Here is an 18,203-nt window from a genome sequence, read left to right on the forward strand (position 1 = left end):
AAACTTCAATTAACCCTCTCAGTGGCATCTGCAGTATTTTGAGTTCTTACGCCACGTTTACACTGAAAGCACCTGGTTAAAATTCATCTCAGAAAGTGCATATTTCCCGATTACCTTATGAAATGAAATAACTGCATGTATTTTTGATATGTGCAGCCTCTGTGTAACGGGCTTTGCAAAGTTTTAATTTGTGGTTGGTGTGTCAAAGCAAGAGCCCATCCCTCAGGAGGCCCCCTGAAAGAACTGCACCCTGCATACCACAGAGGCATTAGGGAGTTTTGGCTTATCAGTAACAGGAACAGTGTGGATCTGATGGACTGATGTTAGGCCAAACATTTGTTGAAAAGTAAGACTCCTCAGCCAGTGAGACACATTTCACACCAACAAAGACAGCCACAAGAAAGCAACCCTTAATTTTCTGCTACTTCAAGCAGACAATTAGGCAGTTGAGATGTTTAGAGATTTACTCTTTCATTCAGTGTAAACTTAGAATGCGCCTTGATGCTAGAAATTCAGTCTAAAAGCAGAGTTAGTATGTGTGATGTGTGCACGAAGCATAAACTATAGTGCACTTGAATATACAAGAGCAATATATCAAAATATACCAAACTTACAAAGATCTGTAAAATGGACCATGGGTTTTAGAAGACACAGTTCTCATTTCTCAGATGATCACACAAGTATATGACAGCATAAGTTTCACAGCACTTTCTTTCTCTCTGTCTATAATTTTTATACTTGGATACTCAATACAGAGAAATGAATGTTCTCCTTAAGACACTGTCTTGTACTCTGTATGATGAGCTCATCTGTTGGTGCTGAAAGCCCCTGAAGAGTTCTGATGTTCAGCATGTGACAATCCGAGAGGAACGATTTTTGAAGAGGGACATTTTTTCTTAATGTGGATATCTGAGTATAAGAGTATAAGAGTCTCTTTACAAATAATGAACCAGTGCCCATTACATTCACTTCTTATTTATAAAAATGTTTACTATGCAGATTTTTTTTTGGGACTGATCTAATGGCATTAAGAAAAGGTGCTCATTTAATACACTAACAATCGATATTCAATTTAATTATTAAATTCAATTAAATTAATTAAATTAAATATAATTAAAGGGGGAATAATGTAACTAAATGCTGTAACATGCATCACTCAGCAGCAAAAATGTACAGTAAGTCACCCATGTTCTTTGTATTTTTAATGTAATAAAACTTCTTACAGTGTGAAAAGACTTCCCTGGGTTCAAAGAACAGATCCTACCTTATGTAGAGAATATGTAGCCAATTTACTTATTTTAAAATTCCACTGGAGCAGCAGACAAAATGAAATCCAATTTCCTGTCAAGGTTAGCTCACTAAGCATATATTCTCTACAAACTTCAAACTCTCATTTTTAATAGTAGCTTCAGATGCCATGTAGATGGTTGGCAAATGTTCATAGACTATAGCACAATCCAACCAAATCAGCAGGTGCGTAGACACAAAGATACACACAGGAGTTTAAGAAATACAGAACAAACATGTTGAAGAACAGCCCCCCTTAATATGAGCCCAGACAAAAGGTGTGAATATGGAGATTAAAGATACGGAGACTGTGAAATAGCAGCTGATATGCTAAATTCTTCAAACCTGTCATAAGTAATTTGGCCTTCCACATCACCCTGTCCTATTTTCCCTCTATTCTCCAGTTCCAGGTCAGTGGTCACAAGTCACACCTAATTGGGGTCATTTTCAGACCCGATAATTATTTCTTGTGCTGTTTGACGCATTGTCTCTGTTGTCTGGAATGTGTACAGTACATAGATAAAAAAAAAAACTTTGAAAAGACTTTGGCTACAGGATTCATTGCAGTTATTCTCGCAAAATGCAAGTATATTGAATATCTACTCTGTAGTTTGTGTATTGCATGACATTTATTCCACCAGACAATTACATTTCAAATGTGCCTTCTGACTTTGAACTTTGGAGAAAAAGTTGACATTTGAATGTTCACATTTAAATTTTCTTTTAAAATTGTTAATTATTTTGTTAAAATGAACTTTTAAATATTCACTTTTCATTTCATTGAAAAGTTACTCTTGTAGCAAATGTATATTCACATAATGTACATATATGTGTGTGTGTGTATATGAACACATGGATATGTGTATCTATTTTTTTGCCTAGCTGATTAGAGACTGAGATTACACTGCGCTTAGCATCATAACAACAAACTGCTTTGAGTTGTGCGGTATTATGTCTCATCTAAATAAATAGTATTCATCTAAATAAATCACTCTTGTTTTAACCCATCTGATCTCAAATAATCCAGCAGAGATTAATATTAATGAAAGAAGCATAGACAAAGACAATGTGATGCTGAGGATGCACTTAGAACTAGGAAGTTTGTATTCAGTTGCGGTACTTCCCCAGGATGTGAAGTGACATTTTAATTACATCACTGATGAAGATAAATCAGGTCCTTGTTTACTGTTGTCCTCTGTGGTCTTGCTTTTGTAATAAAGCTCTAGTTACATTAGTTCTTTCAATAATGAGAAGCAGTACTTCTGAATACCAACTATGGTCTCAAATAAGATGATTTCAAAAGGCAGTTTCTGTATGATAACTCACTGTTCTTTACTTTGCTAGCTATTATATGCAAACACTAAGAGCAGCACAAAACACACTCAATGCAATCCTCAGGGACTGAATACACTGTACATTCAGACTGATATTAATGGCTCACATTTAAGGATACAATGCATTGCACTCTAGATAAAAGACAGTAAAGTTTTTAAGATACAGACATTGCAGCAGATTAATGTTGCTCTTAAGTTAATGGATTTCTAAAGTCAACGCTCACACAGACTAATTTTCAAAAACAGCCCTGGAAATGATGCTAAACGCTCAGCTATAGAGGAAATTTCATGATGAAAAGCAATCAGGCAAAAGCAATCATCGGACTGAATTGGACTGTGAACGTTCTGAAAACAATCTCAAAACTCTGTACCAGACAAAGACGAGAAATTTCTCATGTGCCACGATTTTAGAGGAGGTTTAAATCAGGCTGCCTTTGTGAACTGAACTACCAAATGATATAATCATAAGTGCTGCTGACCAGGCATGATCAGTGAGTCGATGCAGGAATTAGAGTCAGTAGTAATGAAGAAAGGAAGGGGCTTGGCGAAGATTTAGAAACTGAGAGAGCTCTTCCCCTCCCTCTCTCTATATCTCTCTCTCTCTCACAGACACACAGACACACCCACACACACACACACACACACACACACAGACATACACAAATGAAGGGAAATCACGTTACCAAGCATAAAAATTTCCCACCTGCTGAAGTTGGTTCCTCACCATCTGCTGCTGTTGAGACACAGATCAGGAAAAAGAAGGAGGAGGGGGAAGAGAGAAAAATTATATTAGCTTTATCACAACAATGTCAAAGTATCCACGGCTGCAGCTGCATGTAACACTGCTGATTCAACCATATTATTAATTGCACTTCACACCACCATATGCGCAGTAACATCTGACATATAATCCAAGGGAGCATACAATACGTAAAGCCAGACACACCTGCTACCTGTAGGATACAACATCCTGCCAACAAATGCACCACACTGCTGCCATGAAATGTAACCTGGCACTGTGTCAAAGCCCACCCCCCCCATTTATACTCTGCAACTATGCTACGTCCTGGTCGGTGGCCTTTGACTAATATGTGTTCATCATTCTGGACCACTGTAAGATTAGCCCCCGTGGCATACATACTCGCATGCTGCATCCTTGGCTTCCCAGCCTCAGTCCAGCTCCATGGCTGAGATTTGGCCTGTCTACCGTCATTACCACAACCCTCTATCTCCATCATCACTTGTAAAATTGCTTGAAAAAAAAAAAACGTGTCTGGAAGCTGGACACAGTTACAGAGGCAGAGGACCAAGGGCATGAAATGCATGGGATGACAAATGAAATTGCCATTATTGTTGGGGATGAAATGTGTTACAGCATGAACCAATTCCCTTGGAATGGGTCATTGGATGGATGGATGGATGGATGGATAGATGGATGGATGGACAAAAGAAGCCTGAATGTATTGGGATTTGGTGCTTAACATTAAATATGCATGTCATTTCTCAATAGCTAATGATACTGCCTACCAATGAGCATGCTCGCTTAATTAAAGTATGATTCAATGTCATGTACATGTTTTCATCCACAGAGTTGAATACTAATTAGGTATTAGCATATGGAGAGGGTTAAGGCCACATAGATCATGAGGCAGACAGGGGGACTGTTATGGATGCCAGGATTTCACGCAGCTGCAAATGCACCCAAATCTTAACCAAATCTTTGAAAACTAATCAAGTCACATTTCCAATCATAACATGGAGAAACATGCACAGAGTATGTTTTTCTCCTCTTCACAAACCAAACATCAGTGCTCTGTCAGCCCGCATTCCCTGCAGTGTTTTTTTTAGAAGTGAAAATAAAATCGCTCCGCAAAGTGCTCTCACAGGGTTTTAAAATCTTTTATATTGCCAATCTAATTTAATGTGATACCTTATTCCTATGGGTGGGGGTGGGCTGTATTCAGTGTATCTAAATGTCTACTAAGACAAGCTCAGTTGACAAACTTAAGACACCCTCGGATCATATGATTTCAACTCAGACAGCAGCTGCGAATCTTTTCTCAGCAGCTGCAACCTAAGGGAGAAAGTGATTCACTCAGACACCATTGTGATAAACAGACAGAATTAAAGAGTGAAGCGCTGCCTTTGACACTGCTTTAAATGTGAGAGAAAGCTTTAACTGAAGTAACAAGGAGCCAAAGCCAAGCACTTTCCCAACCTCTCATCTGTTTGGCAGCAGAAGCTCCCTTTTGTGATTTCCCATGCACATGGGCCAATGTAATCCCAAACCAAGCACATTCCACGCTTCACTTAGTGCGGTTTTCTTTCTGCCATTTCCTCTCTCCTCTCTTACCATAAGGGTCAAGAAACACACATGCAAGCCCACAGACACATATTGTCTATAGTATACACACACACACACACACAATTACACACTCACAAAGAAAGAAAGAAAGAAAGGAAAAAAACAACAACATATGCCTCCGAGTGCTGACAACTATTCACACCCACACATAAATACACATGCTGAGAAGATGGAGATACATAAAAGGAAGTTTCTTTGTTTTTCCAAGTGTTGGAATGGTGAGTCATAAGAGTGCATAAAATCCGTGTGTTAGTTGTACAATACACTGGGCTAGCACGATTTATGTCTCAACTGTTGATTTTCCCTAGATGAGTCAAAACACCCTATGCCAGATGCATCACATGGCTTGTTTCCCCTAGAAATAAATATCACTGATTATCTATCACTGTCTGACAAGAGAAAATGTATTCCCCATTCAATAAATAAATAATGAAGAGATTAGAGGATGAGCAGCGTGTTTGGCTGAAACAGCAAACTTGTAACTACTCAACCAGTCACCAGTACTGGATAAATGCCAAGGCATTTGCAGACAAAAATGGCTTCATCTCACATTTGTGCACGTGACGGTTAGAAGGCAAATAAGAGGCGTTGGAGACGGTCGTCATTAAAAGCGGTGGTCCTTCGTTCAAACACTTAAATTGTTTATGCTTTCCTGACAAATTACCTTTTTCAGTCATGAGAGTAATTGCAAAAGCAGAGATAACCTGACATTGATATAACAAAAATCTCTTCAGGAGGAAATCAAGATGGACAGTTGGGTTAACGGAGTGTGTGACTGTGACACGTGAGTTCACTGGCTTTTCTTAACCATGACGGTGATGGCCTCCTAACCATACCCAAAAAGTTTCAGTTGCCTAACCTTACTCAGACCTTAACCACAGAGCAGGTATGTACAGTTTGTGGAACATGGGTTAGACTCTGCCAAGTGACCTATTTTGTCGTTGAGGTATGAAGATTTTTTTTTTTTTTAAGTTTTGTTACAACCAAAGTTTACTTTAAAAGTGTGTATTCTAAAGGTGCTCGATTTTCATCTAGCAATGTAAAGTTTAATTTCTTTTTTTTTTTATTTAGGTATGTATTGTATTTATTAACAACCATGCTTTGTTGAAAAGACACAGGACACAAATATTAAATACGGTTAATATTGTGTTACAAAGCCACATGAGAAAGGAAAAAAAGGTATCATGACTACTGAACTGCTGTGCATACACTCAGTAGTGAAAAAAAATTATTTTAGTCGGATCCTGGCAACAGGACTTACAACATGTGTGCCCTATTTCGTTCTTAGAGCATTGAAATGGTTATGTTCATAAAATCCTGCAAATCTAACAGATCTTAAACTGTCCCTCCCCATAAAAGCTGTCATCAAAGCTAAACCAGCGTACTTCCTTCAGCAGTGGGAAAATAAACAGACCTATAATGAATCTTGAAACAATCATGATTTACCACTCGTGTGTGTGGTTGCATCATACTGCATCCCAAAAAAATTGGATGACATATTAACCTTAAGCAGCCCGTTCAGTTTGATATCCATCATCAAAACCCCATCCACATCTGAGCTGTGAGGACACATAACACCAAACAACTGAAGTTATTCTTCTCCATTATTTAGTAATATAAGTGTTCTGCTAACCAACAAGCTACAAATGGGTTTGTATAATCTATTAAATGTGTTACATGGGAGTACTATTACAGGCAAGAGTGTTTGTTTTTTTGGGTTTCTCTTACAGTAGTTGTACTTCAGGTGGTGAGAGTGTAAGACAAAGTCATTTTGTGGTTACAGTCCTAATGTTATTAAGACAGACAGATAGATACAGTCTGTCTTTACGACTGTATTGTTCTGTGATGCTCTTGACAGGCAGACAAGAACATTACAAAACATACTGTTCCATTTTGTGCAACAAATACTTGACACATGGCTACACCCTGAGACTGCACTAATAAATTTGTAAAACATGCAAGGTTGTGGAGATGACTTATTTAAATGGCCCCTCCTCCTCCACAGGAGAAGGTCCTCTCTGTTGCACGATAAGCCTCCATCCTGGGACATATTGGTTTAATCTGACTGACAGCCAGGAGGCAGTAATAACCATCCATAATCTAAATGGGAACCAGCCAGCCTGTCCAGCACAGGGCTGATATGACCTCAAGGTGTTCAGCAGAGATAGAGGGGCCGGTGTGCAGGACGAACAAGTACAAAACCCATACAAAACACACCTACATTACACACACAAATGCACACACAGGAAGATGCACATGAACATATTAAAGCACATATACTGAGGTGCTCACACAGATGTAAAATGACAGGCAAATGTGTTCTTGTGATTCTTCTTTTCAGTCACCATTAGCAGCAGTTTTAACTAAAGTCATTCTGTTTAGAAAATGACTCAAAACCTCTGAAAGCAAATGTTATTTTACCATAGCCTTCAACAGTAACAACCTGCTGTAAAATATATTGACCAACAGCGTCTAATTATCTGCTTGCCCTCCCAAATAATGTCCTTGGGTGTCATTTACAAAACCTACTTCACCTGAAACCAAAAAAAGTTGCTTCATGTGAAAAAAATTCAGATTTAATAGTTTGGTTATATGAGTCACAATGACCTTAAAATGGTGTGCAACCCATCCTATTAATAGTTAGTTAATAAATGGATACAAATGTTTATTTAACTCAGCTCATTCATTCAGTTTTAAGATGTGGAGCAGAGGTAGACTACTAGTTGTTGAGGTTGAGGCCACACATTGTGAAACGGTCCTGCTGCTGGTATGACAAGTAAGTGAAAATTTGTGACCTGTCACAGCAGTGAACGCTGCCAAATGAAAGAGCTGAAATTAACAAGAAATGGTCGGATATCAGAGCTGATGACAAAAGTGCATCGATCCAACCCTTTAAAATAAGACTGCATCTTCAGTTCTGTTGTTCCTGAGACACCATGGGTAACACAGACCTGCAAAAGATTTTCCCCATGCATCAAACACAGGAATCATCTAGTTCTAATTTACAATCAATTACTCAACAGTGAGAGTCTCCCTATGAAGATCAGTAGGCATACTGAGGAAACAAACAAGTCTTCAAGACCTGAGGTTGGCCTCAAAATCCAGCCACCATGTTATATATATTATATCTCTTACTATATAGCCTATAGTAAAGGATAGTTGTTTAAGATGCTGAACTGAAGAGTGCAGGGTTAGAAGTAAAATCTAGCTTAACAGAAACATCTCTACTTGGTTAAAGCTGATCAGCAGAAAACAGATCATAGCCAGTGAGTAATTTCCTCAGCCAAGATTCAAAATTAGTACAAAACCAAACTGGAATTTCAGTAAAATTAGGAAATAAATACTCCCGCCCTTGCTACAAACCACATCACATACTGTGCTTTAACTTGGCCTTTTAAGACTGAAATGCAAGATTTCCATGATTTTATAGAGTTGATGGCAGATGTGATATGAGCGAAGCAGTGGGATTAAATTTTGGTGGTGAAGTGGGAGCATATGCAGCCAAAATAAAATCTGTCCGAGTATCGACCCCTGAGGGACTCCACAAAAACATTTTCAATTTGTCAAATAAGAACCAAATCAATTCAGAGCTATCCTTTATTTACTAACCCATTGCTGTAGCCTGACAATCAGACTTTCCAAATTTGCACTTTAAAGCCTGACCCCGAGCTCAGCTTTAAGATTTTGAGCTTTAGTCCAATCTTAGGTTTGTGCTGATGTAATTTATCTCGCATTTAGACAAAGCAGTGTGTGCTAATCATTTAAGCCTTGAAGTGCTAACTAGTTTAACGCTGTCTTGTCACTTCACTCAAGAATCATGACACAGGTGTAGTTTTACTTTGAACCAAAATAAGTAAAAGTTTGCTCATTGTTTGCTTATTCAACGCAATTAAAAGAAATTAAGACAAAGCTAAAACTTGCCTTGAAACAGTGATCATGCAAGGGAACAACAAACAGACTGCCGCTGGCAACCGTATTAGGTGCCAAGGGGAAAAGTGGCACATTTGAAGTGATTGGGGGTGTGAAATGAATTTGGATCACCTCTGATAAACCATGTGATCACAGTTTCACAAGCTGACAGACACCTAGAAATGGAGTGGAATCAGAAAAAGTGAGAGAGCGGGAAGGAGAGAAAGACAGAGAAAAGCCTAAACACAAAATAAACCTACAGTACCTACAGTTCTGTACTGTAATGCCATCCCATTAGTTCACCACTCACAACTTACATGAGAGACATTCTGTTCTCCAATCTTCTGTAAGAGTTTCACAATAAAGTGCTTCGTCTGGTCTAGCTGTGTTCAGTTTTTCTCTTTAATGTGCAATCTTAAATTTTAACAAGTGAAAGCTCAGCCCCACTTAAATTCTTGACAGCTGTGAGTGTCATAGCAAATAATGTAAGTGTAAAATGATTTCTCCGGCAGTGAATACAGATGACAAAGTGTCTACTTTTCTCTCACTATCACTTGATGAGATGACAAAAGGTTTGGACTACAAAGATTTTTTTTAGGATACCTGTTACCTGCCTAAAATACCAATATGAAGGCTGAGTGATGAGATAGATCGCCGAAACCCTGCGAAAGGGTTTTGATTGGTCAATTTTCATTAAAGAGAAACATATGTAGAATTTTAAGAAATAATTGTCCATTAGGTTTAATGTGATGAGGTAAATACATTTGGATGGCTTTGAGTGGGACGAGGTTGCGCAAAATATTTGATGTACTTTTTCAGAGTTGTTTCCTAAGCATTAGCATTAACCTCCTAACCCTGTAAGGCTTTCATACTAAAGACAAAAGCATTGTTTTGATGTATCAACATTTGCCTGGGCGCGGGGGTCAACACAATGATTGCAATACTTGTAATTATGATAGCAGTCCATTACACGGTCATGGGAGCCAGCGTCGCTCATACAGTATTATGTTGTGTTTTATGACATGACCTGGTGGTTGTTTTGCACACTGGAGAGGCTGTGGAGGCACTTTGTTTTAATGTTTAGTTTATTGCAAGAACAGGCTTTTTGCTGGTCATGAGGTGGTGTATGAACATTGTTTTAGGGATATACTCACCTAATAGTCCAAGACAGCAGGTATGCTGTAACCATCACTGACTGATTTCAGACAGATAACTGTTCTACTGAAGATGATAATAATCCTCTTTTTGCCAAACTGGTCAAATTGTCTGCCGAAAAAATATCCAAAATAAAGTAAAATTCAAATCATTAACCTTAGTTTGTGAAGCAGCAACCTTCTTTGTATTGATTTTATTGCCAAACAAATCAATTAACTGGGATTTAACAACAAAAAACCTGACCAAAATTAGCTGGACAGCAATAAATTGAGCTCGTTCTGACATAACAGCTCTATAGAGCTCATCACTGTTACCTTCATGGCCAGTCGGCCAATGACAAAGTCAAAAACAATCCGGGTAATGGATCACGTTCCCATTTAGCAAAGCAGCATCAAGACTGACAGTGGGTTGTCACAGCAGCCCAGACACCACTCAATGGAGCTGACAAATCCTGTTTGTGTCTGTCAAATGTCTCTTGTTATGAATCTCAAGCAGTGAAACTTTTGTTGAAGTTTTCATGTTTCTTTCCAGCATCTGTCAGTGAGTAGGAGGTTTGAACTCTTTTAATCAGGATACTGTAGTTAGAAAAAGACAGGACCTGAGAAGTTATCACAAGAACCAGTTTAATTTGCCACAGGACTGCATTTAATTACTATGTGATTCGAGTGACGGTTTAAAATGTTCCATGTGTTTTCAGCCATAAACGAACAGCAATAATTATCACTATAGACTTGCCAGGCAGCTGCAGAATAAGAATGACATGAACTGTAATCAACTGGTTGAAATGGTCACTCTAGGTAAGAGTTATCATTAATGTAAGTGACACAATCCAGCATTTACACTCACAAAGTTTTAATACTGCTAATTTTACTTGGTCAGATTAGTTGGAAAAGCAGACCAGGCTGTTGAAATTGAACAATGTGAACAATGTCTGTTTGTTTGAAGACAGCTACAGAACTCAGTCCAGCTGGCAACAAACACTGTCAGAAGTTATATTGTCTCATTTTTTTTCTTTTTTTGACAAGAAAATAAAAAAACAATGCCTGAACTGTTTTGTTTCAAATGAGGATTTAGTTAGCTCCGCTGTGGCACATATGGCAATCTGTGTACATGCGCTACATTAGCACTACAGATATCACCTTTCCTTGTCCCCCTACCCACACACGCACACACAAACACGCTCACTCTCCAACCTCCAGCAGATGCTTGCTGCACATCTATCTCCCACATAACATCACCCTTAAAAGTGTGTGTTCCATCATAGCAGGGCTTATTAACATTAAATCATCTTGCTATGGAGTGGGTGGCTAACTGTGAAATGACTCACAAACACAATACCAACAATAATTAGGGAGGCATTGTTGATGTTCTTCCAACTAATGACAAGGAAGTGCAGTAGCAAAGCCCTTTTTATCAAGTGGATTGGTAAACACTATCTCTCTGTAAGTAAATAACCCATCTATCCTCATTTTACATTTTTGTCAGAGGAGCAAGAAGTGCAGGGTAAAGTATTAACGAGTGACTCTTGACATGTGGTTTGGGAAGGGAAAAAAAATTACACCACTTTCAAGAATGAGATCAGGGATTTTTTTCCTTACAAGTCATCTGGTTTGGGGATGCTTTACAAGTAATTTCAAACTCCTTGTATGGATGTAATAGTGCATGAAACTAAGAATATTTTGAAAAACACAGCTGTGTTCTCCTGACAGATGCAGGTGCAAGCTGCAGTAAGGTTTACAACATATAATATTTTTGCTTTAGGGGTTAGGGTTAGGCAAATGTAATGGTGAAAACACTGCCAAAACAGTTTATAATGGGAATTTATGTGCTGCTCTGTAAAGCAATGACAGATGATATGTGTTTCAAAATCTTGATTATAGTTTATTAAATTTTAAAACTAGCTGTAGTAGAGTCAATCTAATAATGTGCACTTTATAGTGGAGGAAATGTTAAATAATGTCAAATCACTGTATTTCTTCTAGTGCTGTAAACAGCAAATAAAACTTCATTCTTCTTTAGGCATGTGGTAAACAAAACAAGCATGAAAAATGAGTTCTCTCTTTTCAGCAAAATGCATTTGCCTACTGTAATTTATCAAATGACATACTGAAATATATGACAGTACAATATTTATTTCTGTTATTATCATGTCTTTTTGGTTGTATTTCTTGATATATTCTTGTTTCACTTGGCAGGCAAATCTAAAATAACACTGAGTGAGGAGATTCAATCAGTATGTTCAGTGGCAGTCTAGTGGCACTGAACAGTGGCAGCATCTAAAACAAATAGTCCACAGTGTTCAAACATGATCTCAACATCAATATGAATTTAACATATTGATCTGGGCTTAAAAAAAAAAAAAGAGAGATCTTTGTGTATTTTTTTGTGTTTGTGTCTGCCTAAGTCAAATAAAAAAGAAACCAAACAACTGTTTAAAATCCATATCATCACAGACTGTGTACTGTATGTGATTGTTTGTGGAAGGGATGTTCAGTCAAATAGAGCATCGGATTACTATTCCAAGCATAACATAAAAAAAAAAAAAACACTGGCTCAGACTGTCTACAAGGAAGTGTTTTTGTAATGTGGTCAATACAGAGTACAGACATATCCAAGGCCTGATTCATACTGTGTTTTCGACACGCAATCAATATGTTTTCTAAAGTCTGCTCTTAAGTGTCAATGCACAAAGCCAAGAGTCAGCAGATAATATATGTTCTCAATAGCACTATGGTCAGTATTGATTGTCAGTACCCTATAGGAGGCTACCTCAAGAATACAGAAGCAGACAAAATTGACAGTTTTACCAACAAGTGTCGATAAAATGCAATCCCCGATGCTGGTAACTGAAGATGGGCACAAATTCAGAGATTTGATAGATTCCTCAGGCACCGGATAGAAAACTCAAACATGTTGCTTGCCATCCATTCTGATCACAAAACTGTTCATTTACAGATTAATTATTGCTATTCTTCCTGAAACAATTCCAAACTGAATCACGGTTGTTGCTCTGTTTAATGAGCAACGACCAGATGCCTTGGCAAGGGGGCTGATATGCATGGCAGTGCATGTTCAAGTGCTCCTTTTCAGCAGGGAGACATTTTTTCTAAAGCATTTTTTTGCATCCTGTTTTTGCTTTGTGTTCTACTGTGCAGCAGAAATGATCTCATAACTCACATGTCTATAGTTTGAAAATAATGTGATGTAAACGTGTTAAACCTGGCACTTTACTTTCCACAATGGGTGGGGTTTGTAATGTATATTTTTTATGTGATTTGATAAAAAAAGAAACAAAAAGGAAAAAAAGACCACTATTCCTGCAATCACAATATGTATAAATAGACATACTATACACATGAGGTCAGATCAAGTTGCTCTGGTTTCACTTTTTATGGCTTTTAAAACTATAAGTAAAACAAAGAATATATAGAGAGAAGGTGGGGTCATTCAGCAGAAATGCATGTTAATTCAATCTTTTTATTCACATGAATAATACAAGTAGGGATTATAACTAAAACAGTGCCAAGAAGAGGAGAAACTGAGGAGGGAGGTACAGACGAAGGAAGGGAAAGTAGAAGAAACAGCAGCTTACAGCAATACAAGGGACACTTCATACCAGAACATGAAAATGCTGTCATCATTACCCTCATCCTCATCCTCACGTATGTAAGTCAAATTCTGCCGAAGTATGTACGAATAGTAAACAGAAGCAAATAAGCACCAGAGTGCTAGAGCATGCTGACCCCATTATGCAGCACAAGCTGTTTCCAGAAATGTTATGGTAATTTTCCGCCTCTTTTTGGATAACAAACCACAGTTTACTTTAATTATCTCAGAAGGAACTCTAAAGGTTAACTCCTACACTGTAAATGCCAATATTCAAATTAATTAGAAATGATTAGTGAGTCAAACTTAGAAATCATCAACCTGTTGTCAACACTAATCTTAAATAAGGAACTGCTACTTTCAGGTTGGAGAACACGCTTAACTTAGTGAAGTCCACTTCAGTTAAATTAGAAAGATTAATTTATTGTCCCAGAGCCCTTTGGGCGTTATTTCAAACATGCGCAGACCAGTCCCATCTACGCGCGGTCTTTTCATCTTACATGCACCAGGGTGAACCGGAGGTCAGCGAAAAGCATCCATTTGGTAAGTTAATTTTTTTCTCTTTTGTCAACCGTGGAGTTATTTTGTTGTGGTATAATGTTATGGTGTTTTACTGGCTGGGTGCGTCGCAGTCGCCAAACTCGTTAATTTCACTTGTATTTCCTTCATGATTTGCTAGCTAGTTCATGGGTAGGGAGCAGTAATGGTCCCGTGAAATGTGTGTTGTACTGTTGTTCGGGGAGCCTGTGCTCTGTTAACGTGAATGTTTGTGTGCACACGCGTGGGGAGTGGGTGGTGAGAGAAACAGAGCCGAGGGTGAAGTGTGTTGTTGCCGCTCGAGCTGCTCGCTGTGTTGTTGTAGTTACGTGGTTACGCCGACAGTAACCGTCCAGAATAATAAAGAAATACACAACGGTTTATTGACGCCTCCTCGTCCATTCCTGACCATGTCCGGCTGAACGTTACATTACAGTCTATCCGGCAGCTGGATAAAATACGCAAGCATTATATTTTTGCTGGACGGCGCACACAAACGCACACATTTTGCCCAGCGCAGCTCGAGTGCCAGCGGAAAGTTGGATGCGGCTACAAATTAAAATTTTCGGTTACTTTTCTAAATGTGCGCTGCGCTTTGTGCCCCCCTCCCCCTTCCCCGTCATATGAGATTTGCGAGAGGGGTTGGGGTGGGAGGTCGCGCTGTGTCAATTAAACTCAATCTTGACCAGGTAATCAAAACTTTTTTTAACTAGTGGTCAATGCTGAAATTCTCTTCTCTTTTTTATTATTTTAGGTCAAGCCGAGCAATTTTTTTCCAATGCAGTGGACGTGTAAGTACTGCACATTTCTTGCTAAAAAGAGGGGTGCTTTGCTTAAACATTACCGTTTAAAACATGGATGCCATACTCGCACATCTCGACTCCCATGCCTGCATATGGACTGCCTGTGCACATTTAAATCTTTTAATGCCCTCCAAGTACACCTGTCAACATGGCATAATAAAAAGGATTCAGGCAAAATCAGGGAAACTGCATTTCATTGTCAGTTGTGCAACTTTGTGGAGCTTTGCACAGAAGCAGACTTTTTTACTCATTTGAGACGACATCTTAAGCTGAGACAAATGGTTGCTTGCCCATATAAAGACTGTTACTTTCAAAGTAACGTTTATTCTACCTTCAATGCCCATAGAAGCAAAGAGCATCCGATGCACAAGAAGATGGCATTCAAACCTGAAATTGTTTCAGCAAATGTAGTTGAAGAACTTCCAACTAATGCAAGTTTTTAGTTGGTCTTTGCTGAGTTTAATCGCATAGCCAGCAAGAATCTTGAGGGCAACTTCTATGAAGCTCTGGACCAGCACACACCACGCTTCATGGATCTTTTCAAGTCCAAAAAAGGAACTGTGGGACAAAAACTGAAAGACTTAATGCAGCACATCAACTGGGTGGTAAGGATTCTATTGTGTTTTGTACTATATTTCTAATAATTAGTTTTATGCATTCTCATTCTTCGCCTTTTTTGGCCCTCTACACATTTTTATGCTGATTGACTATATAATATTGATCCTGTGAGTAACACAATAAAAATAAGATTTCTTTCTATATTTCTTTCTTGATTCTGCTCAGACAAGATTAGAGTTGCAGGAATTTGATGAATCCACCTGATTGTTTCCTATTAGAGGCCTGCACTATCAGAGGAAATATAGAACAGTATATCAACACATATTCCCCCAAACTCTCAAAATGCTACATAGGTCTGAACTTATCCGTTCTCTCTCCATTCTTAGTCACCTGATGTGACGGCACTTCGTACTGTTGTCCTCAAAGGTCTTCCAGTTCTACTCAGTGAAGACTCCAGTCAAGTCTACACGACTTGCTCCGTGAGTAAAACAAACATTGATCTCCATTATCCATTTTATTGCAAATCATATTTAATTATTTCACAGCATTGTAAAATATTTAAAATTCAATTTTTGATTGAAATTGCCCAGATTCAATAGCTGGTTCTGTGTGCTTTTTTGCAGGATACAGCAAAGGAAGAAGCATTTGCCTCAGTCACAGTTGGAGTGCTGACGTTCAGATTCATTCAAGTAGTCATGCTTGGACTGGGCAACAAAACCCTCCCTCCAAAGCTGGTCACACTGCAGAATACACTACTGGGGTAGGCCAAAGAGAGAAAAAACAAGGTAACTTGTTTACTGTTCCAGGTTTAATAATGTTCAAATGTAACACTTTGATGGTGTTTGTAACAAAGTGATACAGATTTGTTAATTGGCAGAAAGACAGTGATGCATTTTGTTATTTATCACTGCTGTGCACATTAGCAGATAATAACATGTTTATTGTAGTTCCAGTTTGATAGAAAGGGCCAGTTAGAAAGGAGGGAGGTGTGTGGGTAGGTAGGTAGGTAGGAAGGTGAAGAGGTAGGTAGGTGTAGAGGGATGGAGGGAGGAAGGTTGGTATGAAGGTAAAGAGGTAGATAGGTGCAGAGGGAGATAGGTGCAGAGGGAGAGAGGGAGCGAAGTAGATGTAGGAAGGTAAGCAGGAAGGTTGGTATGAAGGTAAAGAGGTAGGTAGGTCCAGACGGAGAGAGGGAGCAAAGTAGGTGTAGGAAGGTGCAGGAAGGTAGGGAGGAAGGTAAAGAGACAGATACATGTATTTATTGTTGGGACATATATATACATATATATTCTTTCCACAAACGTGGAACATGTTTCTAGAGCCTTAAATGTGTTGTTCACATTGCATTTAAAATAAATGTTAATTGCAAAGTAAATCCAATGTGTTCACCATTCATTTTGTTTTGGGGGCTCATTACCTTGTATTGTGTGTGTGTTTTTTTTTTTTTTTTTTTATTAAATTAGCATGTGTCCTATTGTCTTTCACTAAAAAAAATATTTAAAAATATTAAATTAAATTGGCCTCAATATGAAGGATGAGTAAAACTAGCGAATTAAGCTTTCACAATTCATGAATATTAAATTAAATGTACTTTTCTGAAATCCATTGATTTGAGCACTGTAAACTTAAAATAAATAAGTTCATGTAATCAAATTAATATAAGTTAATTTGAGTACCGCAAACTCAAAATGAATAAGTTCATGTAATCAAATTAATATAAGTTAATTTGAGTACTGCAAACTCAAAATAAATAAGTTAACCCAATTTAATTTGTCTAAATCAACATAAATTACTTTTTTTGAGGCAACGACTTTGCATATTTTTTTTAAGTAAAGTCAGCTTATTATATTTTACAGTGTATTGTCTTAGGGAAAAAAAAGAGCTATATACAGATTCGACTGACATCAGGATGTTAATTTTTCATTCTTGGGTCATCTATAAAACAAGAACACTTTATCACCAGTAAACACTTATGACATTACTCCAAATTGTCAGTCAAACATGCTCCAGCTTTATAATTTGTGGCATAGAAAGCTGCTGTCACGGGCTTTGGATGCACTCAACGCAAACACCTACCGGAGCAGCCATCTGTTTTAGAGGATTTAGTTCTCACTTCACTTGACACTGTATACAGTATGATGCACACTAGTAGGGGTAAAAAGATTTAAAAAAAAAAACAAAAAAAAAAACAAAAAAAAAAACATGTTTTCATTCCATTTCTTTTATCAATACAGACTGTAATATCAGTGATGATACAGGTCACACAGTTTTTAAGCACTTTATTTCTTAAGTGCACTTAAGATATTCCGGTAAAAAGAAACGCATGAGATGTTTTTAGCAGGACTTGCAAAAGAAAGGTGTTTAAAGGTCATCACGAATACTGTACCAATACGCGGCTCTGCTTTATATTCAACTGAAGGGCCTCTGAAGACAGAGGAATTGTTCATGCGGAGCTCTGACTTATGCACATCTTCTGTGGAAAGAAGGAAAACCAAGGGAAACCATATCACTGTAAATCAGCATAACTGACATGATTACTATCAGAACAGCTGACACTGTTCACAGAAAGGCTGGGAAAGGTGCTGCAGGAATAAGGCTTAGCAGTATGATGACAATCTCAGCTTGTGACCAGTAAAAAAAGAAAGAAAG

General features: G+C 38.1%; 1 protein-coding gene across 4 annotated transcripts in view; it reads right to left on the reverse strand.

Annotated features, from left to right (window-relative positions):
* LOC121184567 (EGF-like repeat and discoidin I-like domain-containing protein 3) overlaps window positions 1-18,203 on the reverse strand; it is a 101,095-nt gene that overhangs the window by 67,924 nt on the left and 14,968 nt on the right. For 2 of the 4 annotated variants that reach the window (XM_041042330.1, XM_041042333.1), the window contains exon 2: window positions 3,325-3,354. The exons of 1 other annotated variant lie outside the window; for it this stretch is intronic. In XM_041042330.1, the coding sequence (XP_040898264.1) occupies window positions 3,325-3,354 (30 nt within the window). The remainder of the gene's footprint in view (window positions 1-3,324; window positions 3,355-18,203) is intronic. One more of the 4 variants, XM_041042331.1, reaches the window with a different exon arrangement.

This window comes from Toxotes jaculatrix, chromosome 7, assembly GCF_017976425.1.
Source record: "Toxotes jaculatrix isolate fToxJac2 chromosome 7, fToxJac2.pri, whole genome shotgun sequence".
In the NCBI taxonomy this organism is placed as follows: domain Eukaryota; kingdom Metazoa; phylum Chordata; class Actinopteri; family Toxotidae; genus Toxotes; species Toxotes jaculatrix.